Source organism: Rissa tridactyla, chromosome 4 (assembly GCF_028500815.1).
Source record: "Rissa tridactyla isolate bRisTri1 chromosome 4, bRisTri1.patW.cur.20221130, whole genome shotgun sequence".
NCBI classification, from domain to species: Eukaryota; Metazoa; Chordata; class Aves; order Charadriiformes; family Laridae; genus Rissa; species Rissa tridactyla.
Window position 1 is genome coordinate 75,078,577 of NC_071469.1, and position 25,949 is coordinate 75,104,525.

The 25,949-nt window shown below is 36.9% G+C and overlaps 1 protein-coding gene and 1 long non-coding RNA gene across 3 annotated transcripts in view; one reads left to right on the plus strand and one right to left on the minus strand.

Annotated features, from left to right (window-relative positions):
- Positions 1–9,838, plus strand: part of LOC128908331 (uncharacterized) — a 38,467-nt gene extending 28,629 nt beyond the window's left edge. The window contains exons 2-4 of the long non-coding RNA XR_008465906.1: positions 6,317–6,384; positions 9,287–9,367; positions 9,745–9,838. This is a non-coding gene — a long non-coding RNA (uncharacterized LOC128908331). The remainder of the gene's footprint in view (positions 1–6,316; positions 6,385–9,286; positions 9,368–9,744) is intronic.
- Positions 1–25,949, minus strand: part of NFATC3 (nuclear factor of activated T cells 3) — a 77,267-nt gene that overhangs the window by 10,625 nt on the left and 40,693 nt on the right. Inside the window, exons 4-10 of one of the 2 annotated variants that reach the window (XM_054198285.1) lie at positions 19,632–19,831; positions 18,247–18,419; positions 17,336–17,476; positions 14,905–14,960; positions 14,131–14,257; positions 11,275–12,327; positions 2,373–2,474 (exon numbers count right to left, since the gene is read on the minus strand). In XM_054198285.1, coding sequence (XP_054054260.1) covers positions 2,373–2,474; positions 11,275–12,327; positions 14,131–14,257; positions 14,905–14,960; positions 17,336–17,476; positions 18,247–18,419; positions 19,632–19,831 — 1,852 coding nt within the window. The remainder of the gene's footprint in view (positions 1–2,372; positions 2,475–11,274; positions 12,328–14,130; positions 14,258–14,904; positions 14,961–17,335; positions 17,477–18,246; positions 18,420–19,631; positions 19,832–25,949) is intronic. The other variant, XM_054198286.1, reaches the window with a different exon arrangement.

Consider the following 25,949-nt stretch of genomic DNA (forward strand, 5'->3'; position numbering starts at 1 on the left):
CAGTAGCAGCGTCATATTTAACAACTTCCAGTCCCCTGTCGCCAAATCAGATTTAAGCAAGAGGCTGTACATTACAGTTAATAGTTCAACTGTTGCTTACTCCTTCAGAGCTATTGTCTAGCATGTCATCTGGGGGAGGTGAATTGTCACTGTCTGTTTATTTGTTTGTTCTGAAACCTTTTTACTGACACCTCAACTTGAGGCAGGTCCTGCAACATGTCCCTTTTTCAAAGGACTTTGGCATGTGTTCCTCAGCTGTGAGCATCAATACAAAAAACTTTCTGAATTCATATATCTAATTTTAACAGAACTCCTGATTTGTCACCTTTGGCCAGGTTTCATATTTAACCTAATAATTTTCATGTTCTTTTCTGTCTCCTGCATGCGGAAGCAGCTTTTAGTCTCTCACTGCAAAGTAGTCGTACACTTAGTCTGAACCTTCATAAATAGTTTGCAGACTGCTTGGAACTATTTTACCCTTTTGACCACCTATTTTTTCTTAAGTAAGTTTTATTGTTTTCTTATAGTTCCCCTTTTGAAGTTTGTCACAGCCTGTAATGCCGAAACTGCTACAAAAGAAAGAAATATTTTTTTAATTTTTTTTTTTTTAAGCAGTTTCTGTACGCTCCTTTGGACCAAATAAAGAGATACTTCCCCTTCTGGGTTCTTCTCATGACTTAGTGCTCCATGAAGCAGTCATCACACTTACCCATTCTATAAAGGATGACGCAAGTATTCCATTAGTGTATTTCCTGCCTTTGCAGCTTGATCTCCTGCAGCACACTATAGTTATGGTTGCTTTGCTGGTCAGCAGTATAATTTAGAAGCTATACTCTAAGTTAAGCCTGGAAGTTAAATGTGTAAGGATTCTGCGCTACTAGTTGATACAGTTAGCTTGTCTGATTTGACACAAAGCGCTCTTCAAGGTACAGAACCGTTCTACTAACTTTCCTGTGTAAACATCTCTTGCATTAGTACCACGCTGACTATCTTTCTTACACCAAATACCTCAAATACCCACTATTTTAGTTTAAAAAAATGCCATGTCTCTCCATTATATTTCCCAGATGCTAGCATTTGTGTGTAAGCATGGTTATCTCTGGGTCTGTTTTTTTTGTTTGTGTGCCCTTTTTAAAAGGGACTTGTTGGCGTACATTTCATAATTCTAAGTTTGGGGTGTGCCACAGTGACCCGTGCATTACTCTACTTGACGGTACTGGTATTTGGGGGGTTATTGAAGAACTCCTGCTCTTCAACAATAACTCTATACCTACCAGATTCTGAGTTGCACAGGATATAGTCTAGAACACAGAAATAATTGAAGCCATAACTGGTATTTTACTAATAGATTTGCTGTTTCAAGATACAGAAATGTGAACTTAAGTGTACAGAGTCCTTTCCCTAGTTTTGCCATTCTGAATAGTAGCTACTTACCTTACCAATAACACTTTGGTATGTAAGGAAAGCAGAACTAAGTCAGTGTGTCTGAAAGATGGTAAAAGACCAACATAGTGATTTGTCTACACTAATTGTGTGAGAGTTTTATTAAGGCTATACACACAGCTTGGTTACATTACTGTTAACAAACCCAAATCTACTGTATCACTGCTTACAGGTATTCCCCTTTAAAAATCTATGGAGAAAGTAAAATGTGTTATATGTGTATGTATATACTGGGGGGGGAAAAAAGGGACATTATAGTTCTTTGGCATGTTAGGCATGTTTGTAATAAAGTGAAAAACACTTAAGAAGAATGAGTCTAAACACAAACACAACCAATATACCATGTGTCAATTTCTAATATTGTTACTATTTAAGAGTCATAGTGCATAATTATCTTGTTTATATGTGAAATAAAGCTGAAAGCATCTTAAAATAAATCCAGACGATCTTTCCCAATTATAGGGCACATTCAGCTAGAAATCTATTTATGAATCTGTATTCCTGATACTTAGATAGTAGTGCATGCCACTGTGTAGTCTGTCTATTTAAATTGACATTGCTTCATCTTTTTTAAAAAAGGAGAAACAGTTTAAATTTCTCACAGTTAACTGATCTGGCCACTCTACAACCTTGCCCATGTTTGGCTTAAGATTTTCATATCTTCTATTGTTTTACTAGATCCTACAGCACTCAGGAAGTTCTGTGGCAGCTGTATGTACTTTCATTGCAGGTTTTTACTGAAGGACTGTACACCTGGTTCACAACTTCTGAATTTCCAACTATTTCAGAATACACAGGTGTCCAATTATAGCAATACTTAAGTATTACATAGCGCTTTTCAGTTGTAGATGTTAAGACTATTAAAACACTTTCCCCTTTCCTTTGTGCTCCAATTTCAAACATTGAAGCATTTCAGTAAGCAGACTCACCCTCTAGATTTTCCACATAGGAGTTGGACATGAGTGCTGAATGTTGAGTCCATTTCTCTGTTGAACCTGATGGCTGGTATTCCAGGTCAGAGATAAAACTGTCTGTGTCAGAGAAGAAGACAGACATAACTACTGACTGGACTAAACCAAGAAGTTACAGTTCACTCAACCAGGAAGTGACTTTCAGTTTTCTTTTAATAGCACTAACTTTAAATACCCAGTTTCATTCACAACTACTACATATGTTGACATAAGTAACTATAAATTATCAGAGTGCCTATCAAAACCAATATCACTTATCTTGTATATGTAGTTACTTTTCAGTTAGCAGCCAGAGCCATAAAGGTAATGGTTAATATTTTTGGATGTCTGCCTAGTTGTATCATCATGGATTTTATACTAAATAAATTTCATTTTAGTATTTGTGTTAGTTTAGAACATTCTTCCTGCAATTTTCTCACTCTGCTTTACTTACTGTGGTCAAATTAAAAATGCTTATGCCCCTTGACAGCACCTCCACTGAACAAGGTAGGCAAAAGAGTGCTAATAAACAAACCCTTTATTTTTATTTTTCCTACCCTTTAACCAAAGGAAACTGTTCCTATAAACAGCTGTTAGCTTCCCCTTTACTTGTCAGGCTCTCTGTATTTTGCCCAAGGTACTGATCTGCAGTCAGGCCACGCATAGTTTTGAAGTGTTTGAAAACTAAGTATTATTGTGGTATAGGTGGCTCTATCAGACCAAGGCAATGGGAGAAACCAGGGAGGAAGTAGAGAACTGTCTTCCACTGGACTGTTTTTCCTAGAGGAAAAATGAATGTAGAATACTGTATTTATTACTTTAACCAACAAGCACATGTTTATTCAGTTGTGATTAGTGACTATGCAGAGCTTACAACGGTATAGTGGCTTGAGTGTGGTTTTCTTTTTTCCTGCCCGAGAGATGCGAGTTTAGTAAATTAGGTTTTAACACAATTGACAAAATTACTCTGGAAACTGGCTAATTTGTGCTTTCTGGATAGAGCCACAAGTTTGCTTTGCCAGAATGATTTCTAAGCCCTGCTTAGGGATGACTCCTGGGAGAATGGAAGAATCTATTCTTACTTCCTCCTGAAATTCAAGCAGTTCAAATTACTTCTTTGGATGGCTTCTTATGCTTAATTGTTTAAAGTGTAAAGTTACATGTATTTAAACAGGAAATGGAAAGCATTATCTGTGTTTCAATGAAAAATGTCCACGCCATTTTGAAGAAAAGGCGTAGATGAAGGACAAATTCCTGTCAAAAAATAGGAGATTAAGAAAAGAACGCTTTTCCCACCAACTATAGTAGAACCAGCAAGAAAGTGGCATTTAAAGACAGACCTAATAAATCCAGGTAGATGGGCAGGGAACTACTTTTGGATGAAACAAATTAACTTTTACTGGCAATCCTCTTTAAAGCTTAGGCTTTCAAAGGGGCAGACAACAAACACACTGGCAAAAAGCCTCCAGAGAGAACAGTGGAGTTAATTAGGTCTTTTAAGCAATTGTCTCCGCACCATAAAGTCTGCATAGCCTGTACACTATGGATTATCTGTCACTTTAGCAGAGAAATACGCTTCTGAGCTATTTTCCCAATTAATTTTGTACATACAGTGTTTCTGTGTCCCAACAAAGCTGCTGACAGTATTGAGTTTTTGCTCTTCGAAATCCCTGACAAAATGTGTCATGTGTAGCACATGTAACACGTCTCCAGCCAGCACCTTCTGCAATGAAGCATGCAACTGCCTCTGGCACACGGTATTTGTTGGTTGTGAAATGCAGTAAATAAAGCAACAGCCTTTTAAAGCGTGTAATATAGCATAAAGATTTTGTTCACCACATGCTGAAGTCAGATAGAACTTGAGATACCAGATAAATATGCATAAAAAATACCTTTCTACCTCATAATTTCATAAACATTTGAGAAAAGTATCGCTTCAGGAAGTAAAAACCAAATTGTGTTTTGTACACAAAGAATATAACGCTAAAATTAAAACTATTAAATTGAAATAGAAATCAAGAACACTGACATCCTGTAGATCTATCTATTTAACTGATCGAAGTTTCATACTTTTATGAACCACCTCTTAGTCTTTGCTCCTCACTTAAGTAAAGAAAGGTTCAGAAAAACTTCAAACCCTCAATTACCTGCACCAGATTTTGGTCAAAGCAGTAAGTCAGCTTAAAATTGGAGTTCCAGTATGGATACAGGCAGACCAAAATTCTACTGGAGTAATACCATTGGGTTTTCAGGATCTCTTCCTAACTGAGTCAAGCAACTTCATTTTTTGTAGGACTATGTGATTAAAAGTTTAGCCTGTGTAACCTTTACTACTACTGAACTGAAGTAGGATGTGGGGGTAACAGGACCAAAACTAGATGATGTACTGGTTTTAGAAAAGTAGATCCCCAAAATATTCTCAAATGAATGATTGTTTGCAGTGTTGCTAGAGTAAGTAGCACAGAGCAGGGTTTTTTAATATGCTGTGCAAAATGAAGATTGATATAATTGTATGGGAGATTGTATCAACAGTCTAGGTTTGGTAGTATTGCTTCATCCACCTAGGAATTCATGTGTTTCAGAGGACAGATGAGTGAATTGCTGTATTTACAGCGGTAATGAGGATCAGTAAATCTCAAAGAACGTTATGGACAGACTACAGCACATGCTTCCTCAGATATAGGCCTTCTTTTGTCAACTCCAGATTGAACGCTCAGGTGCCTTTACATGAAGAACCCCCACGGTATATTTAGCCTGGTTTTGACTCCACATGACCAGCAAGTAGTACAGTGTCAACTTTCCCTTAAAAAAAAAAAAAAAAAAAAGGCTGCTAGGCTATAATTAACACTGTCTTCTCTGCTGTGGAGCAGCCAGCTGATTCTGTTGGTTTGTGATCAAAACCAGTCATACGGCAGGCCATGTCTGCAATGGCAAACTATCAAGGTCATGGTGTGTTGCCGTGCAAGTTACCATTTCAAACCATAAGACAGGCTTACTTTTAGTAACTTCAGGTTCAGTGTCAACTCTTGTAAGAAGTACTTTCTTAGTTTATTATTATTAACTGATAAAATAAGGCTGTACAAAATGTGAGGAGGAATATAGTTTTCCTGTGCACATTATGTTTATAGCTATACAGATAGATTGAATGTGCCTGCAGAGTCACAGCATGAACACTGCAGTTATTTGGTACAGTAACAAATATCCCTGTTCATGTCATGTCACACTGTGCGTTTAGATAGCATAGTGAAACCAACTCACTTAAGTCATGTTTACCCCTCTCTCGCACGAAGAATATAGATGAGTCTGACATAGTAAGTGTTAAGCGTGAACCTTGGAGCTGGAGGACACATGCTGCGCAGTAGAAAGCAGTGCGGAAGTGTCTAAGCGTATTTTTGCTGGTGTCACAAGGGTGTGCCTAACTCCTTCCGGTTCTGCTACTACTGTGAGTACCTGCACCATGATGTTGACATGCCACTGGGATTCACAAAGCAAGTTTCTAACCTCTTCTAATTCTTAAATGGGAATCTTCTTGTGGTGGTACAACTAGTTGAGCTTACTTTGAATTAGTTGCAAGGTGTTCTGTGGCTCTCAGAGGCAAATGGAAGTTTCATACATTAGCTGGTCATAGATACCTGAGGATTTATCTGAAGTTCTTTACACACCAGCAGTCTATAACTGGGCTTCTCAATAGACGCCTTGCTGGCGCCGATTTTATGAACACAGTGAATGAATCCACTAGAAGATACAGTCATAGCATCCTTTAACTGTTGACAGCCCCAGATGGATAACATTTTCTTCACCTTTCCTTGCTGTTCCAACCTTTTCCTTTTAATCTACTGCTCAGTCGGGATATTTCTCTATTCCATTCATAACACTTACCTATTTCTAACAGTAGATTCCCATTCTCTTCCAATACATTTCAGGTTCTGCCTTATCACCTTACTCAACATCTCACTGCAGGAGCCCGTAAGATTTGAGAAGAACTAGAATGGTAAATTGCTTTTTATTGCTATCTCAATACTACTTGACAATATATATTTAATATACAGAATACTAAGAAAGGAGGAGTTTGAACACAACCTTACTAAACGATTTATACTAGTATAATTTTTAGAATGCCTTTTATCATCAAGAATATTCTGAGAGTTCCATGTACGATGTAGGCTAGAGTTCTTGTCACACTAATCTATGTCAGGCATGCTGCAAGATGCAACATTTTGTTCTGTGCTTAGGAGACATTAAAAAAAACCCTTGAGTTGAGATGTACATCTCAAGAACACCTCAAGTTTGAGTTGCATCTGCAAGAAGACTGATTTTTGAGCCGCGCTCCTCCATACTAAGCTAGACTCTAGCATTCAGTATTTTTTGTGGTTCTGTAGACCTTCAATGTTCTGTTTGGCAGGATGCTGTCTTAATTAAGAATGTCCTGTTAATGCATACGTTTTAAATATATGTAGAAATACAAAGTACAGTCATTCTCCAATACTTTCTTATTAGTTACTACTGTGATTCTCCAGAAATGAAGCTGAAGCTACGGTAAAAAGCTACCTGTGAAGACATACAAATTTTCTAGCAAAGATCAGAATAGTCTCTGAGCTTTCCAGCAAGAGAATTTATCAACTAGACAGTTATCACAGAACTATTAAAATGAATGAATGCAAATGGCCTAGAATTCCACATGGAATGTGTCTGACAAAGCAGACTTATTGCATTATGTACACAAAATGGTGAGATGATTTCTAGTTATGATTTATAATAAATCCATGTACTGGACTTTCTAATCTCCAGCTTTATGTAATGGAGATGCAATGAGTAACAAAATGTAATAGGATCAGTAGAAGGTCATCCTGATTTGCTGAATACAGGCTAACGTAACACCTTAAAAATGGTTAAATACAGTTGTACATGTTAGAAATCTCATCACTGTAGAAAGCCATGAAATCCAAGGTAAACTCACTCCTAAACTGCAAACTGCAAGAGATTAAATTTTAGGTCAACAGTATTTGAATAGACTTAAATTTAAAACTTGACAGTGGGATAGGCAAACCACCACACTAGGAACACTTTTTTGAAAACAGACTGGGAAAAAAAAAATTAACAAGGCCTCATCATATAACTACACTGAATCTAATTTTGACTAGCTTTTTTTTCAAGTGGGGAAGAAATGGGAGCTTTTAGATGAGTATACAACAGAGCACAGTATGGGTGACAGATATGGGAAAGACCGAAAAGACCAACTGCCTGTTTCTTGCCATTTCAGTTGCCTGTTTACACCTATTTGCAGCCCTAAATATTTGGCTGTCTCTAGAGGGAAATGTTAGCCCGGGGAGCTGAGCAGAGGGCAGATGTGCTGAGAGATGTCAGGGGAAAAAGAAGGCCCAACATATTGGGGTGGGGGGAGGAAAAGCAGAGGGGACAAATAAAGAGCAAGAAGCTGCTTTTACGTAGTTCCAGTCCAAAAGTTTACCAGCTTGTGCAGATGCGACTATTGCAAAGACCTAAGCAAAAGAGAGTACTGCTTTTCAGAACACCTTTTAAATAGTAGCATACAGTACAAATTACTTTGAAATTGTGTTATGTTTGAAATCTTTCCTGTAATATCATTTGAGTTTCATATCTAGGTGTCCTCGTGCATTTTGATCCCTTGTTTCTTCAAGTGAATTAGAAAGTCTTTCCTGCAGGAAGCAAGGACTGGGAAGAAGCGAAGACAAAAAAAGAGCAAATTCAAGGTGGTGATTAGAAAAGCCTAAAGAACATCAATCAGATCCTGTTGAAAACCAAGAAAACAAAGAGCCACACAAACTTCCACAGGAAAAAAGAAAAGGGGGTGGGTGGGTGGAAGTGCACTTTCTGCAACCAGCCATGTAGAGGATCTGCCTTTAAATCATGTGATCTTTTTTCGTTAATGGTCTGAGCAGAGCCCAGCTTGCTCTGACTGGGAAAGGGCAGAGGAATACAACAAAATTTAGAAAGATACTCCGTTCTGGTCCCTGGCAAGCATATTTGACTTCACAGAGAAGCTATAAATGGTGAATCCAGATGTGTTACACCTTCCAGGAGATACTGAATCAAGACAAATCCAGATGCTCTTAGCTTGAGTGCCAACGGATGAAGCAGCTTTGTAGTTCTGTATTAAGTAGTAGATTTTTTGTGGGTGTTTTTGTGTGTGCTTTGAAGAAAAGCCTGAGTGTTGGCTGAAGAGGCAGTAAGATTTAATTTTAGGAATTTTGTTAAGACTTCTTAAATGTTATTTTCTTGGCAAAGAAAAGGTCTACTATGCTAATTTTGAAATAGTGCACATTACTTAAAGAAGATTATTTATGCTGTCAGGGTTTTTGGGTTTTTTTGTTTACTTTCTTGAAGACTACTGACTTTAAATATTTAAGGTTAGTAATCCAGACATGATTTATAAAATTTTCAATTGGCTTTGCCTTAGTGTTTTATTTTGAGAGGTTTATTCACCTTAATCGGTAACCCTTAAAAACCTATTTTCCAACTAAATACAGCTTTCAGGTTTGATATATTAGCTGGGAGAACACAGTGTATCAACAGTCACTTATGTATATAATTACGTTTGGATTTTTTTTCCTTAATTGTTATAAGAACTGATTTGCTATTTGTGTCTAGCTCTACTTGTACGGAAACTAAAATTCAATTATACACAAAAGATAAATTTTGATTTTTTTTTTTGTTTTTTTTATAATGTATCTAACATATTACTGTGGTTTAAAAAAAGTGTTCCTGTCTAAACATGCTTCTTTATTTAAAGCTGATTAAGCAGAGGAAGTATTTACTCATGTTGAGAGAACTGAGCAGCTTGTTTCTTGTCACTATGCCCTTCAAGATTTTTGGAACAGCGGGTTTCAGGCCAGACATCTGATTTGTATTTGCAGATTGGAAACAAAAAAAACCCAAACACAAACCCAACCCCCCAAGCAATCGTTGGAAGGCGGTAATATGAAACTGAAATGAAGGTAATCTCTATGCTTGCAAACCTATTGGTGCTGCCAAGTGCTAGTTTAACATTTAAAACCACATTCAATTTTCCATATAGGAACTGTATAGTTTAATCGCACGTTACTAGACCTTCTTTAAACTTCTATATCAAGCTTTATTTAAAAACAGAAATTAATAAAGCTGTGGCCATTTGATTCATATGTACATTGATATATATGTGTATATGTATATACATAGATTTATGTATACTTCTCTAAACTCTTTAAGCGTGGCTCTTGCAGCTTTTCCTGTGATTCAATGTCTTTGTCAGCACAACTGTGAGAAACAACTCAGTAATTTTACTATGTTAAGCAATGGAAATAGTTTCTAAAAGTAACTAATATTTCTGATACAGGGGAAAAGAACCTGGCGTTCTTTTTACCGTGCATTCACTGAAATTTCTAAACAAGCAGAAACAAACTGCCAAGATGCTCCTAAATGGTAAACACTCTGCTTCTATTGTGAAAAGCTTAACTACAGTATTTAATTGTATTTTATTTACTTCTACATCTTTTTTGTGGGTGTGGATGGAAGAAGGACGAGAAAAAGGTAGGTTCTAACATGACAATTCTTGAAACGTTAGATTTGTTTCTCACTCCTCTAGTACAGAAGTAGAAAATGCTATTTTTTTTGTTGTTGCGTTCTGTTTCAGAGCCGTGCTCTCCTCCCGTAAGCAAGTCCTTGATAGAATCAGTCTCTTCCTTCCTTTCTAAATAACGGTAAGTTGATTGATAAACAGTATTTCTAAAAAGAGTGCTTTAATTAGGGTGGCCGTTTAACTGAAAGCCCACTTATATCATCAGTTTCTCTGCCTAGTATGCTGTGTCTTTAAAGGCATTTCTTATTAAATTGTCTTAGTAGTGACTGGAGGTAACAATAGCAAAGCTCCATTTATGCAAGGAACTGGGACTGCCATGGATATTTAGCAGATAGGCCTACACTTAAGTCTTTACACTGCTGCTGATACAAACAAATAATTACTAGAGATGATAAAAAAATTCTGCAAAACCCCACAATATTTAAGGCTACTGTGGAAAAGAGATACTAGTAAGATTCCCACCATCAATATCAAATGCCTTTTTCGTACTGTTTAAGGCCAGGCCTTCTGTTCTTCCCGTCTTATTAACATGATATTCTTTAAATTGCTTTACATCTCTACCTCCAGTAGTCGTTTAGGATCTGATATCTCTTTCTTTTCACTTTCTTGGACAAGTTTTGTAAATTAACACTGTCCATGTATTTAGAGAACTTTATAGCCTGGCCTTTATCACTAGAGTGTCCTTGTTCTGTTTATGTTAAACAAGTGAATTTCTCAAAAAGGTAGCCAGAGTGGTAAGGAGAAAGCAAACAGCTACTGTGAGAAGAGGTGCTGAATGATGACAGCATATCTACAGAATGCCTGTGAAGAGACTAAGGCAGTGCCAAAATGCATGTGATATATCTTCAAAAAACTAGCCTGCCCTTCAAAACTGGGACAACTCCAAGAAACAAGACTCCAAACTACATTTATGCAACTTAGGCATATTACTACAGCTTTCACTGAAATATACCAACAAGACAATCAGAAATGGCTTCAAATTAATTCCTTGTATATAAGGTGTCAATCTGTAGAAGTTAATCCTCAAGTCCTGTTTTATGGCAAAAACAAAGTCTAGGGACAAATTAGACTAAAGTACTTGAACTTGATAGCAGCTGTAAATTTTTAGTTATAATTAGTTTTAAATAAGCCGTTGTTTTGGACACAAAAATACGAGTCCATTTTGATGATACTAATTTACTTCTGCGAAGAGGAGCGTGTTCTAAACAAAACAACACAACCCTCCCTCACCCACTTTGTAGTTTAATGCAGATTATATCCCAGTATTAAAATATTGTATCCACTTACCATCATCTAGTGTGATGTCTTGTAGTCCTATTGTTTGAAAATTCAATTCTCGATCTTCGGGTTCTGGTTTAATGTTAATAGCTGCCCCATCTGGTGAGAACGGAGATGAATCGCATACGCTGTGGTGTACTAGGGATGATGCCGCATTAAGGCCTCCCAAGGCTGGACTATGAGCTTGAGGGGAGTGCTGTCCCGAGTGACTTGCAGTGGATGGTGGGGGAGATGAGGCAGGTCCTGAGCTAGGAGATTGATAAGGCATAGGTTGTAGCTGGGGGGAAGAAGGTCCAGACAGCGGTGAATGGACCAAAGGGTGGGAAGCTGTTGGGGATGGGGATGAAGCAGATGCTGGATTTGTAGAATGGTATGTGACTTGCTGCAGCTGGGGAGAAGACTGCCCAAGGGACCGACTCATTGCAGAAGGGATGGAGCCCTGCCCAGCGCTTGGGCAGTGGTATCCCATTGACGGTACGTGAGAAGACGACTGTCCTGAATGACCTGGGTGTGCTAGCGGGTGCCCTGCCGTACTCGATGTTGACACAGAACCTGGATTTGAAGAATGAAACTGCATTGGTGGTAAAGCTTGGCAGCTAAGATTTATCAAATGAGGTATAGCTGTGTCTTGCTGAAATGAAATAGTATCAAATCCTTGGCTGGAGGCAGAGTTCATAGGAAGACCAGACTGTCCATTGTATACATCGTTGGACTGCATAGGCTGGTAAGAAGGTCTCACAGGAGGTGCTGATGTTACCTGAAAAGACTGAACCACAGCAGGAGGCAAAACATGACACTCTTCACTCGGACTAAGGTTTCTACCTTGCATATGTGGGAGATGGGATACTGCCGAGGTCACCATTGCTGTGTACGGTGGTTGAACTGGACACACAAGGCTCCTGGGCGATGTCGACAGTAAATTGTCATGTGGGTGCCCTTGCTCTGGTGAAGGCAATTGAGTTCGGATGGAATGTAGGCCCTGGACATTGCTTGTGTGAGGCAGGGCCAAAGATGGAACAGCAGACAAATCCACCTCATCTCTGTGCTCTTGCTTCATTATAACTAGAAAAAGTAAAACACTATTACAATTCCAACCCATTTGTAGACTGTGATAAATACACACTAATTGCTGTTTAACAGCCACAACAGTATTGTTAATGTCCTTGTTCTAATTCTCCTTCTTTTGCTCTGCTTTCATTTTTTTTTATACTTTACGTCTGCTGTATTAGCCCTTAAAAGCCAGAATTCTCCTTGCATTTAGTCAACGGCAGTTATCTTCCCTTCTAAAATACCCTCCTATGCAATGTATGTTTTTAAAGACATTTGCAACCCAGCCAAAGTCCAGCACATGCAGCTCAGCAGAGGGGTGGGGGTCAAGGGCTGCTGCTGGGCTCCACTGAAAATGGGCTGACAAGAGTTCAGTATCGGGCACTAGGAAAAGGGGAATGAATATTTTAGCTGGCTTCCAACTTTCCTCAGCCTCTGGTCAAGATGACAGCTGAACTTTGGCAACACAGTTAGTTAGACTAGTTTTGAGTAGTGAGTGTTGTTTTAATTAAAGCAACTCTTTCAGCATATGCCCCAGTTTCAATGATGCTAACAATTGTTACAAATTGACACGCTTTGTTACAGGATTATTTTTTAAGCTGCTGGTAGGCTCATGAAAAGATACTGATTTTAAGTACAATTGGTAGAAAAACACTTTTTAACTGCTTAATTACTACTTTATACAATACACTGTTAAAGAAACTGTTACATATATTTATAGATAAAATGGATTTTAAAATGTCTGTGCAATAACTGCTGCAGTTACAATTAAATTTGCTTCTTATTTAAGCCATGTCGTTACTTCATACCATATTTAAATAATTTAAATATGGATTTTTCAAACAAAAATATAGTTTTAAAATGTGTCTTGTTAACTATCTTAGGAGCTGATATTCTTAAGAATGGTTGAAAACTCCCACATAAATCTGGTAACACAATTAATGTATACTTAAGTGTACCAAATAACTAGGTAACATTGCTTAAATTGCACATGAAGGTATGAAGTAAGTAATTATAGAGCACAAGTGAACAAAACTTACTTTAAATAGTATAAACTAATGGTAGTTGGCTTTGTCAGCATACACATTAGCGTTAAGAAGTTTATATTAATATCCATATCTGACTTTAAAGACTCCTTCAGATACTTGACTTCAAGTCCCCCAAACAGTACTAAAGGGTCTAGTGCCATCACTGGTACCTTGTGAAATCTGACTATTCTAAATGGGTACAAATTTCTTGACAGAAAAGAAATAAGCGGCAGGCAAAGTAGTAGGCATTGCATATCTAGTAGTAACCACTTCCTCATACCAAATGGAAGGGACTGAGACGTTTTAACTACAGTTAACTGTACAGTTTTCACTTCTAGCTAAATTACAAACTATTTTCACTCTGCAATGTGTGGGTGTGGGGCGGGGGGAGGGACATTTTTTTTTTTATCTTTCTCATATCTAAACCTGCGCCTTTTTTGACATTTGAGGTGGGGAAATGCATAAAATGTGTTCTTCTATGATCTCACTATCTTCCATGTCATTATTAGGGTTATTTAGAAGATCAGCTTCTGAGAATCACAATCATTCTCAAAGAAAGGTAGAATGCAAATTATTCTGTAAAACATGTAACAAAGAAATATCTAGCTGTAATCATAGCTTATTACTCTAAACTTCAGCATTTTCATTAGACAAACTTAAGTTATTTTACAAACAAGTTAAAGCTACTCTTTATCTACCTGTCAAAGGTACAAGACTGTCTGAATTACTTTCAAATGTCTGCTTTAAAAAACAAAATAAAATGCAACTTTTTGACTTTTTGATTTAATACCTGGTGTATAAGTAAAACGTTGAGACTGGCTTTTTTTCCTCTTGCCATTGCAGAGATAAAACTGCACCTGAACTGCAGCTGTAATGGTTTTGTTATGGTATGGAGGAACTTCAAGTATGATGTTTGCCTATATGAAAATTGAAACAAAAAAGTTTACATAACAAGTGCAACTGAATATACTCCTAATTACAGAAAAAAACTAAACCACTTCTGGAAAAACTAAAGCAAACTGATATTTTGAAATTGGTAACCTTCAAGTTTATGCATATTACATAGCAAAAAAAAGTACTATAAGCACACTTTTCTTTGGAGACTTTTTTCTTTTTTTTTTTTTTAAACACAAATGTTCTGAAGGTAATGCTTTTTAATTAAACAGACATATCATCTAAAGGATGCTTGGTTTAGCTGCAAGAGCATAAAAACACCCTCTAGTAGTCAAAGAACTGTATTTTGGATTATTAAGCTTCTAAGAAAAATTTTAATGTACTGGAAATTATTTCTCAACTTAGCAAAACTATCTCCAGTTTTCTATTTTCAATTTACTTTTTCATTGCTTTCACAAGCAGCATACTATTTTCAGTTTCTTCAGAGCATCATCTTAATGGCTACTTTATAGTATTAAGCCAATTTAGAAGCCTCCAGCTGTCTGTCTGAATCAGCCAATGATCTACTTATTTTACTGAATGAAGTCCAAATTTCAGAACAACAATGAAGATGTCTAGCTTCTCATTTTAAAACAGAAAGCTTTCTAAAGTCAGAAAAAGTGTTTCTCACCCCTTGACACTTTTCCCTGATTATCTTCCCTTCTACCTCCCACTGAGGTCGTCCATCTGTTGAGAGAAATTTACAATTCAAGCAAAAAGCATTTTCTAAAACACTTAAACACATCATCTTAAAAATACATAAACACTTAATATAAAACTGCATTTATTTTCAGTCATAAAGAGGCCATTCAACTTACAGAGCTATACTGTAAACAAAGTGTAAAGCTTAGAGATGCTTTAGGAAGTTTCAACACTCCAGACGTCGTCCGTAAGTTGAACGTTGCGCAAGATTCTGCGTTTTATCAACCTCCTGAATACATACAGTTAGATTCAGTTCCAGAGGAGGCAGTGTGTACTGTAAGTGTATGTACAGAGGGACCATTTTTTAAAGGTAGTTAAATTACTCCTAACACTTGTGATGATTGATTATTCAAACAAACATGCTGATGACTTAACCTGTAAGTCACCATGTGAGAGTTAACATATGCCATATCTTCATGCACATACTCACAGGTTACAAACACCCTCCCCTGAACCAAAAGGCCCCGTAGTTCAAATATGGGGAAGTTGTCTTTGTTGCGAGGGAAGGAGATCACCTTGGTGAACCTCCCTCTGCTCTGACCTGGATAACCCACTATCCTTCATCTAACACTTGCTTCTCTCTGTTACTGTGTTTTGTAGAGGTTATCTGGGAACCTATTATTGTCTACAGCAGTACTTTAAAAGGCGTTCAACTTGTGTGTCAAAATACATTATTACATAAACCCCCACTTACTTACCATTTGCTAATAAACCCCCCCCAACTCTTTTACTTAAATATTTAAGGAAAAAATAAGGTGTAGAAGAATTGAACTTGGTTGCAAACTTTAATTTTTAATGATCTGCTTTTGCTACTGTTTTCCCAGAAGTTCAAATCCAATATTCAAGTCACAGCAATGATAATTTAAGTTGTTCAAATTTTATGCTCTTTATATTAATGGGACAATTAGGGAAGAAAAGGAACTCCATATAGTAAGACAGCTAGTCCTACATTTTCAACTGTTTTTCATGCATTTTAGTCTAAGTAAGAAATATTAAGGTCGGGACGTATATCTAGAAGAGCTACAGAACCAGGAAGGAATGCTGAGTAACTGAACATCTTTGAGTAATATGTATGTATGTACCTGAGTGTGTGTGTATGTGCACCTGTGTATAATACAAAACAAAAGAAAGAAAACTTGGCAAAACATTCATTATATCTGGTTGTAGTAAACTAAAAATTAAAAGTATTTGATAGAGATTTTTTGGTATTAAGTTCTCTACTTGATAGAGTTGCATCATTATGAAAGTGATAGAGAGGAGGAACATGGGCTTAGGGAAGAAGATAAAAAAAAAGCTTTCTAACCTGTACTTATATTTAAAGAAAGATGTTTTAGAACTATTCATCCAAAATCTGCAAGTTTCTTGCTTGCTTTGGAATTCTATTTCCTACATACTTGACTGAAAAAATTAATGTACTACCCTCCCAAAGAAAAATTTGTTTCATTTCATGAGATCACAGTAGGAAGCAGTTCAGGTTTTCTATAGATTTCACTGCATGATGGAAACACTATGTCTTTAACATACCCTAACTGAAATGCATACCTGCAATGTAATTTTTAACTCTACTTTGCTAACATACAAGTATAAGCCTGCTGCAGTTCTCACCCATGACTAAGTGTTGCCTAGAAGGCTGAATTTGGATTCTAGAGAACAAGAATAAAGTAATACAACTGACTATAGCGTTTCTGATTTCTTGGCAATTAAGTACTTGACCGGCTTGTCAAGCACACAGGTGTTTACTACACCTACAAAAGGTCACTACTGTTCGTACTGCTGCTTATTGCCAATATTTTACCTACACGCACACGTGCCTGTTTACAAACGCAAATCGGGCATAGACGCAGCTGAAGCGCACTCTGCACACCAAATCTGAGCCAGATCTTGAGGCTTTTTAAAAAATGCATCCCTAAGAGTAACTTCTATAGAAAATCTTATGCAAATATATGGAAAAAAATCAGTAGTGTTTTCTAACTAATTTTTATTTCATTACCTTAGGAGTAAGTCAGCTCCTATGCAATGATTAAATCAGATGTAACATGACATCGGTGCCAAATAATGCGTTTCTATTTTGTATAGTAAGAAGGAGAATATAATCTGTCAACAGCATCTTCCAAATACACACAATTCAAAAGTTAGTTAGCCTGTAACTGTCTTCCTGAACCAGAAGTACTATTTCATTAATAATTGCCAACCAGCACATAGATCAGTGCCCAAACTGAAGTTTCAGATTATTACTTGTGACTTATATTTTTTTCTTCCTTTAAAAACTTCCTTACTTCCTAAAAATTGAACTCAGGCAGTGTTTTTGGTTTTGTTTTCAATAAAAAAAAAAAAAAAAAAAAAAGCATGATAGTACTTACCTTGTCCTTTTTCAAAAAATATAATTTTAGATTCTGGAAGAAAATTGGATCCTGTCACCACCATTTCATGGCCTCCATTTACTGAGCAACTATTGATGCTGTACTTCTCAATCTGAGGAAGTTCTTGAGCAGATCGCTGAGCTTTAAAAAAATTAAGGGAAAAAGTATTATTCATAATTTTAATCACAGTGACATTTCTTTTATGATCCTAACTTGAAGAATCAGGAGTGAAACTAAAACGACTGTCTATTTACATATATAAATCATATTTGTGTATGATTTATCTTTGTTTTTGAAATTAGGTTGAAATTACATAATTATAGAAAAGAAACACCAAGAAGCCAAGTCTCTACTGTTATAGCAAATGAAATTTTTAGTTTAGGAATACTGGTTTAAAAATTACTTTAGTATTTTATAGACAAAATGAATTCTAGGAGAAATTCAGATTGTTTAAGGTCATGTTTTGACTCCTTAGTGCCAGCATTTAACAAATGACCTCTCTAGAAGTTCAGCAGTTTATTAGATAATACTGTATAAAAACAAGTAACGATATAGACTCTTGTAAATGAAGTGGTGTTAGTTCTTCCCACAATGAACAGTTATTTTCACTGAGGTATATCAGCTGTCTCTGCTCATATACAGGAACTACTGAAGCTGCTAGCTATGTGACTGCAGTATTAGGTTTAAAGGCTAAAACATTGTTTTTCCTCAAAGCCTTCGGGCTGCTGCTGGGCAAGTACCATCTTTAAATAAAGATACATTAATTTTTGGTAATTTAGCACTTTACACACAATGCTTTTTACACACAGTTGTTATATACAATTCTGACAATAAATATTGTCAGAATGACAATACTACTGACACATACAGAAAACATGAGTATAAATTACATATAGTTAAAGTAATCTTACAGCATTCAACAGGTATGGAAGCAGTCTGCAGAGATAAGACTTTTCCACTAGGTTGTGGGATGTGAACACGAAACACAAGTCGCACTCTGGTATTCTTTCTTCCAATATCTGTCTCTCCTTTACGGAGCTCTATATCTGAATTGCGAAGTTTCAAAATACCAGCACAATCGATACTGGAGATAGGTGAGGACGGATGGATCAGAAGAGAAATGGAAGAAAATGAATCAAACTATTGCCAAAGTATACTCTGTAAGCCTTTCTTTTGTTAAGGAATGAAGAGCATTCTGTTTATTCCCCATGTTATGCTACTTTACGTGTTACGTTAAATGTCTGAGATTAAAAGGTCTGATAGTGTCAAAACCAGCAGCAAGTACACTGTTGAAACATTTTGTCTTGTAAATGTCTAGCTGCTTCTTTTTTGAACCTTTAAAAGATTACATGGTTTGCACATTGTTTAACCTTCAAAGTAAGTTATTTAACATAGTGAACATCATTTACAAGGAGCAAGAGACCTATATTTAGTTCTGCCTTAGGAGGGAGTAGAGAATTACAAAAGTGTAGCCATCAAATCCCAGCTACCATTCCACATAGGTATCCATTATTCATGAGAGAGACACATGCTTTAATTAAGTAACGTACACATAACCCTGTGAGGAGTGTTATCTTGCACCTCATTGCGGCGTCATAGCATTCAATGGAACTAGAATGAAGTCTGCAACTAGGAAAAGTTAAGCTGACTTCAGAAGTCTAGATAAGAAATAAGTGTGATACATAAAGAAATAATTGTGCTTTACTCTGTTAACTGACCCTCCAGATGATAGAACAGAACAGTTTAATTGTTGCTATAACTAACCATTAAACTATTATTTAACACATTCTATCAAGCAAGACCTGAAAAGCCAGAATAATGCAACTGCTAAAAAATAAAAAAAATTATCAGAACAAGGAAAAGCCCTACCAAGATACCAGAAGTGAAATCAACACATTCAATCAAGAAACAAACAACTTAACTGTATGACTGTATTTTCATAGAAAAAAAGTCTTATGTCTTTGTAAAATCAAACAAAAACTCTACTGGCCAATAACCCACATGCAATTCTACAAGTGTGGAGTCATCCATGTGTATGGATTGTCTGGGGAAGTAGAAGCCCAGCAACACTCATCGCTCTCCTCATCAATCTTATGGGCTGCACTCTCTCTCTATTCCTTTACTTCTGACTACCAAAACATTGGCCTGTTTAAAGAGATGTGTCTACCTTAATCATGAGCCTTATTTGTGGAAAATATGTTATTTGACAAGAGTTTTCTTTCACCTTTGCACAAATGAGAAAAAAAAAAAAAAAAGACACATAGCAACTGAACAGCTAATTTCTGCTGTGATGTACCTGGCTGACATATTATTTTCAGGAAGAAGTGGTATTTCCAAAACTTTTGTGCTGGCAATTATTATCTCTTGACTAGCTGTTGCAACCGTTTTTCCAGTGATCCGGTGCACCTGGTAGAACGCATGAGGTCTTAAGTAGCGATCGTCTGCTGTTCCGATGAACATTTGCAAGTTTACTGGCTTCTCGCTGTAGCCCAGGAGCTGATGAAAAAATACATGCAATTGTAAAATATTAGTTGACTTTTACTGCATTTGCATGTGCGTAATATAAATACACAACTAGTACAAAGACTTAAGAGTCAAAGGGTAGTATTTAATTACAAACTTCTTCAATCTCTTCAGAAATCGGAAAACTGAGTATAGGTATCTGCTCCCCAATACCAGTACCAGCGACAACATTTACCAGAATAAAGGGATATCAAAATATCTTTATTACTTTTTAATCTCTCAAAAAGAAAAGATTGTTTTAGATACAGAATTTCTACAGCAAAGCTATGCTATGTTATAGATGCGTTTCTGATACTGTTTTTAATCAAAGCCAAATTATCAATTTTACTAATATACACCTAGTTTCTAGAAATACTAAAAATCTTTTAAAGCTTAGTTTTTCCTCTGTGGAATGCAATAGTAAGTTTTATTAAGCTTAAGAGGTTTTGTGAATGCAAATGTATTATGTTAGGACAAAGAAAATTTAATTCATAGCTAGAAAATCAAGTAAGATTTATTTTTGTCGAAGAAAACGTTTTAAAACCCAAAATGTGATAAATGTTAATTCACGCATCTTTCCTTTTCTCATATGTAAGGCCAACAACCAATACACTCAGTTGTCATAAAATAACCTGTTGCTTGAGCTAACAGTAGTAATTCTAGGCACAAAACACACTGAAACATCAGAAAAAAACCAAAACCCCCACTCGAAAAGAAAAAGCTAGTTTAATGATAGTAATATATTATACAGAAGATTTAAGGAAACAAATTTAACCAATAATAACACATAAGTTTCCTTTAGCCACTGCAATTTTAAATCCAAAGCCTATAAAATATCTCTTATAAATCCATGAAGTTTACTTCACCTTCCTGCAATTGGAACTTGCACACTGCAAGTTCTATAGTTTCTAAAAAGCAATGCAGCAAATTTACATTTCATCAACTTCGATATCAACTTCAACTTATACTCAAACCGGAGGGAGGGCCAGACAGTCATTCTTTAAATGTGGTTTTATCATGTCAATATTTTTGTCTCTAGGGAGAGCTATTTGGTCACACAACAATATCGTCCAAGCTCTTTACAGAGCTAACACTTAAAAACCAAACAAAACCATGTCAATTTAACCTACTTACAAGAGTAATTTAACACCAGTAGTCAGCAGTACAAAAACCCAAAGCACCCCCGCACCCAGCAATCAGAAGCCCCACTGTAGGTTGCTTCTGTCTTTCTATCTTGGCGCACTACTATTGACACCAAGTTTCATGTACACCAAACGAACGCAGCTATGGCTATGACAGCACTTTTATGAGAGCTTGCTCAATCAACAACAGAAATTTGGTTTCCAACAGAAGTCTGGAACTTTAAAGAGCTGTTCTCAAAGCTTTCAGCCTTACATGAATGCTTTTGTCCAAGATGTAATACTCATTAATTGATCCATCTAGATACAACAGCACCATCATATTTCCTTTCAATTAATTTTACTTTGTGTTCTTCCCATTTACCCAATGAGCTTAAACATGAGCGAGAAACAGAACAGCCAAAATCTAGACCACCTAACACAAATAAAACCAAGCTTACTCGACTAAACCCAAAACAACAACTGAGGCTTATTCTTTACCTCTTCATATCCAGCACGCACACACACACACAAAAAAAAAAAATCTAAAATAATTCCTAGGACATACAGCAGACAAAAATCTCCAGACAAGCTACAGCATGTAACTGCCATTGAGCAATAACATACAGATCTCGAGCAGCTGACACAAAAGCTTGATAGACAGAATACATTATTTGTTACCATCACAGCATTATGAGACTGCTCTCAGAGAAAATGCCCATGCTGCTTTTGGTGAATGGAGAGGAAAGGAAGGAAACAGTTCAGAATTACTGCTTCTGTTGCTTTGCTGGGCTAGGAGATCTCTAGACGATTACTGCAGTAAGGAGACTGTGCTGCTTTTCATGTAGACAAAGAATTCTGAATTCTGTTGTCCTCAAATCTCCTTGTACCTTTCTTGGGAGATGTACATCTCTCCAGACTTTAAGAGGCCAATCCTGTTCAACCATAAAATGGAAACGACATTTGCACTGCATTGTACATAGACTACAAACGAGGTTGTGCAGACTGGTTTCTGTCCTTAAACTCAGTGAATTCTCATCTGTCTTCCCACATGATTTCAGCTACCACCGAGAATTCATCCATGCACAGGCACGCAGAACAAAATGACTTAATAACCTTAAATCAAAAAGTCACATCTCCTCATGGGTTTAACAATCCTTAACACTTCAGACCCTCATTATAACGAGGGAAAAATATCTGCCACAAAAAGCCAAGTAATCTTTAAAAGCCATGGCAGCTTTTACCAAATACAATGTCCTATCCTATAATTCCCATATTTCCAACTCATTTCGTGTATGATGTCATTTATTTGCATTTTTATATATATATATGTGTGTGTGTTATTTGCAGGCTTTTGTTCTGTCAAATATGTAAAATCTTTTTGTTCTCCCTGGAGTTCTCAGTACAAACAGAGCTAAATCCAGCAAAAAAAACCCAACAAACCAAACCAAAAAAACCCTCAGCCACTGAGTGCAGATAGACTAGATTATCAGAGTTGCTTTGATTATTCATTTGAGAACAAATGTGATATTAAAGCATCTACAAATGTTACAGTGGAGACAAAGAACCTCTTGTGACCATCAGCGTACTGACAGGTTTCTCTCCCTTCATCTGTCAGAAGTCGCCTGTAAACTACAGGAACACAACTTGACCACAACAACCTTTACTTGTAGTTATTGTCATGTTGATAGTGCAGCACAGGGACACGTACATCAATCAAACACATAAACCCATAGCTTCCTTTTTCTACTTGATGCAGGACTCCAACATCTTTCAAAAAAAAATTTTTTTTAAATACCAAATTGATATTTTCACATTTTCTATGAGTCTGAATTATTTTAGGAGTTTAAAGAAAATTTAAGGACATGTATTAGTTCAGCATTTACAGCAGCCGTCTTGTCCCAAGTTCTCAGCACTGTGTCTCCCCCATCCATTTTCCTCAGAGTTAAAATTAAATCTCAAGACAATGGAATACAGCCTAAATGTGACGTTTGTTAAATGCGTTCACTCTAATACTGAGAATTATATAAGTTACAAGCCAGACCTATTCAAAAATTTGAATAACTTCCAAATGGGGTCACTGTGACAAAGCTAATTTCCAGTTAAAGCTATCTTCCCGTTCCTAAACAATGGATATGTACACAACAGTTCTAGAGATACTAGTGATAAGGGAGAGAGAAAGAGGCAGGGGTGGGGTGATACTTGTAAAACTAAGCTGGTCTGTCTACAGGCACTGGAGAAAATGCCCTCTACAGAAGCCTACACAGAGCAGGAGCTTAATTTGGTGAAGCAAAATATACCCCATGCCAGCAGGTGCAATGGCATTGCCTATGCGACTCTATGGCCATACACTACATTTAAATTGCTCAAAGCCGTGTCTAATGCTAGTTTTGCTTCCATTATTCTTGAGCAAAGCTCACCCAGATTCTGCAAAGAATGCTGTGGGAGGGGGAAGTGGTGGGGAAAAAAAATGCCACCCCACCAACAGATTAGTTCAGTATCATTAGATTATCAAATGCATTTTCTGTATGATGGTCTTGTGATACAAGCTGGTGTGCTTGTTGACTACATTAGCTGTACCAAAGTAGAAATTTGAAATTACGTTCCTTCAGCTTCAGAAGAAATAATAAAACCCCCACAATCAGAGCCCACACCGTACTATCACCTTTAGTCACTTTGCTTCTGGTTTATATATTCAATTAAATGAAAACAAACAAGAAATCCAATGCCGCAAGGCAACTACAAGGCAACTACAAGGCAAAATATTATAATGCAAGAGAATACACTTCTATAGTAATTTAGAAGAAACCTATGCATGTTAACATACAGAGACATATAAATAAGGCATTTCATAATTAAAAATGATGTGTAATAACATCAGGACAAACCCCTGACAGTTTCATACATAGTTAAAAGCCATGCTAGTGTAAACCAGTCTCTAAACAAACAAGCCAACAAGGTCTCCCACCCTCGCTCCCCCCGCACTATGTCAATCGGATGCTTACACTATAGCTTTGTCTCAAATGAATTGCTGTAGACGATCTGCAATGAAGTCCTGTTAAAGGTATTGCGAGATACATATATGTGTGTGTGTGTTTATATCTATACACACACACAGGCAGAGTAGTAACATATTGGCAAGGTAGCAGAGACTTCATAAATTTACACTTTGCATTACAGATTCTCTCTTGCATTTATTCAAGATTTAAAATAAAAAGAGAACAGCATAAAACAATGTAAAGCCATAAATATAACCAATGTGGGCAAGTAAGTGTGACAAGTAAGCTGGGGGTGGGGAATAATCAAGAATAACCCCATCTCCCACATTATGGAGTGTAATTCAGGGCCTGATCACAGTAATGGAGGACACATAAAAAGGAAACATGTAACAGTCTTAAGCAAATAATGAGCAGGTTGCAGTGTCCTCGTGTTTCCAACAGCAAAAAAAGACAGCTTAACAGGCTATGGATGCTGATGAGACAGCCTTATGTGCTAGCTACAACTTCCAAGGCAGCTGGAAAGATTGTCAGAAAAACCATGTTGAGAAAAAAAACCCCAACCAACCAACTACTCCCCACCACCACCTTTGTTATACAAAGTTGTGTTTTAGAATTAATATTTTCCCCTTAAGTCTTGCCTAATAAGTGACACGACTCTGCAAGAGTAAAACTGAAAATTTACAGTATCTGTAATCAAAGAGAAGAATCTGTGGGGGCCAGTGAGCCAAGGGGTAGGTAGAAAATGATTCCCTACTTGTGAAGAGGACGCCTGCAACTCAAATCCCATGTAACTTCTATTCCATAGTCACTCAGAGCCCTCAGAGGGACCAACAGGCTGTGCCCAGCACCCCATCATCACAGACAGCCCCTGTCTGACCATTCCTGAGAAGGCGGCAATGCTGGATTACTTCGCCAATTCACCCGAAAGTACTTGTACTTCATTTACCTGCAGGTGCATTCAGCCGTTTGCTGAAGAGTATGAAAGTGTTCTGAAGTCCATTATATGAATCATCTTGTAAGAGTAAGCCTTGGATGTCTCTCCCTACACAAAACCTTTACATAGTAATAAAAGCAGGACTTTCTACCCACCACACTTGGTCCCCACTGGAGACTGAATTATCAGAGAATCTGAACTACCTTCTGTTTCCTGTATCATCTCTCCCCCAAAAGAAATATGATATTTGGAGCCTCAGTCACCATTACTGATGCAATACCTGTCTTGTGAATAATGAAGGACACTTACTAGCCCAAATCAACTTCTAACCAGGAAAAAAAGACGTATTTTGGAATTTAAAATGCATTCCCTTTTTAAATACAGTTTTGTTCTCATTTAAAAATTGTTGATTGTTCTTAAGTTTCTTGACAACAGGGGGACACTTTCTTGTTACCTCATCTGCTTTATGCACAATTCTGTATGTTGACAGCCCAAACATTTAAGTCAGTAAAAAAAAATTGCTAATTGTTCTTCAATGAAAATACCTACATAACTAACTTGAAAGAACAGATGCTATGTTTTGTTCAAATACCTAATGAAGCCATGGTATCTGTACCTTTAGTTCACCTCAGTAAAGAACACACAATATATACAAATAAGAACATAGTGTCTCTATACAGGCCACAGGTATTTAAATTAGTAGCATTTACAACCTACTGGTAAGCGCTGCAGAATCACCCCGCTGAAGATGCATTGCAATGAATTGGTACAAAATCAGCCTGCCCAAGATTCAGTCACGGGTCACTTACAGAAAGACTGCAACTTAAATTACTGGTTGAGCACTAGGTGTATTTTCAAGTATACCTTCCAGCATTTACTCTATTAATGTGCAATCCTAGAGCTGCATGCTACAAAAAAAAAAAAGTTACTAATTTTACTTTTAAAAAAGCTACACTACTTTCCCAGGAGTAGCAAGCAGTGTGCTGTAGACAACTAGTAAGTTACTGCACACTGTCACTACTGACCTCCAGAAACCCTGCTCTGTAATAGAATACCGATAC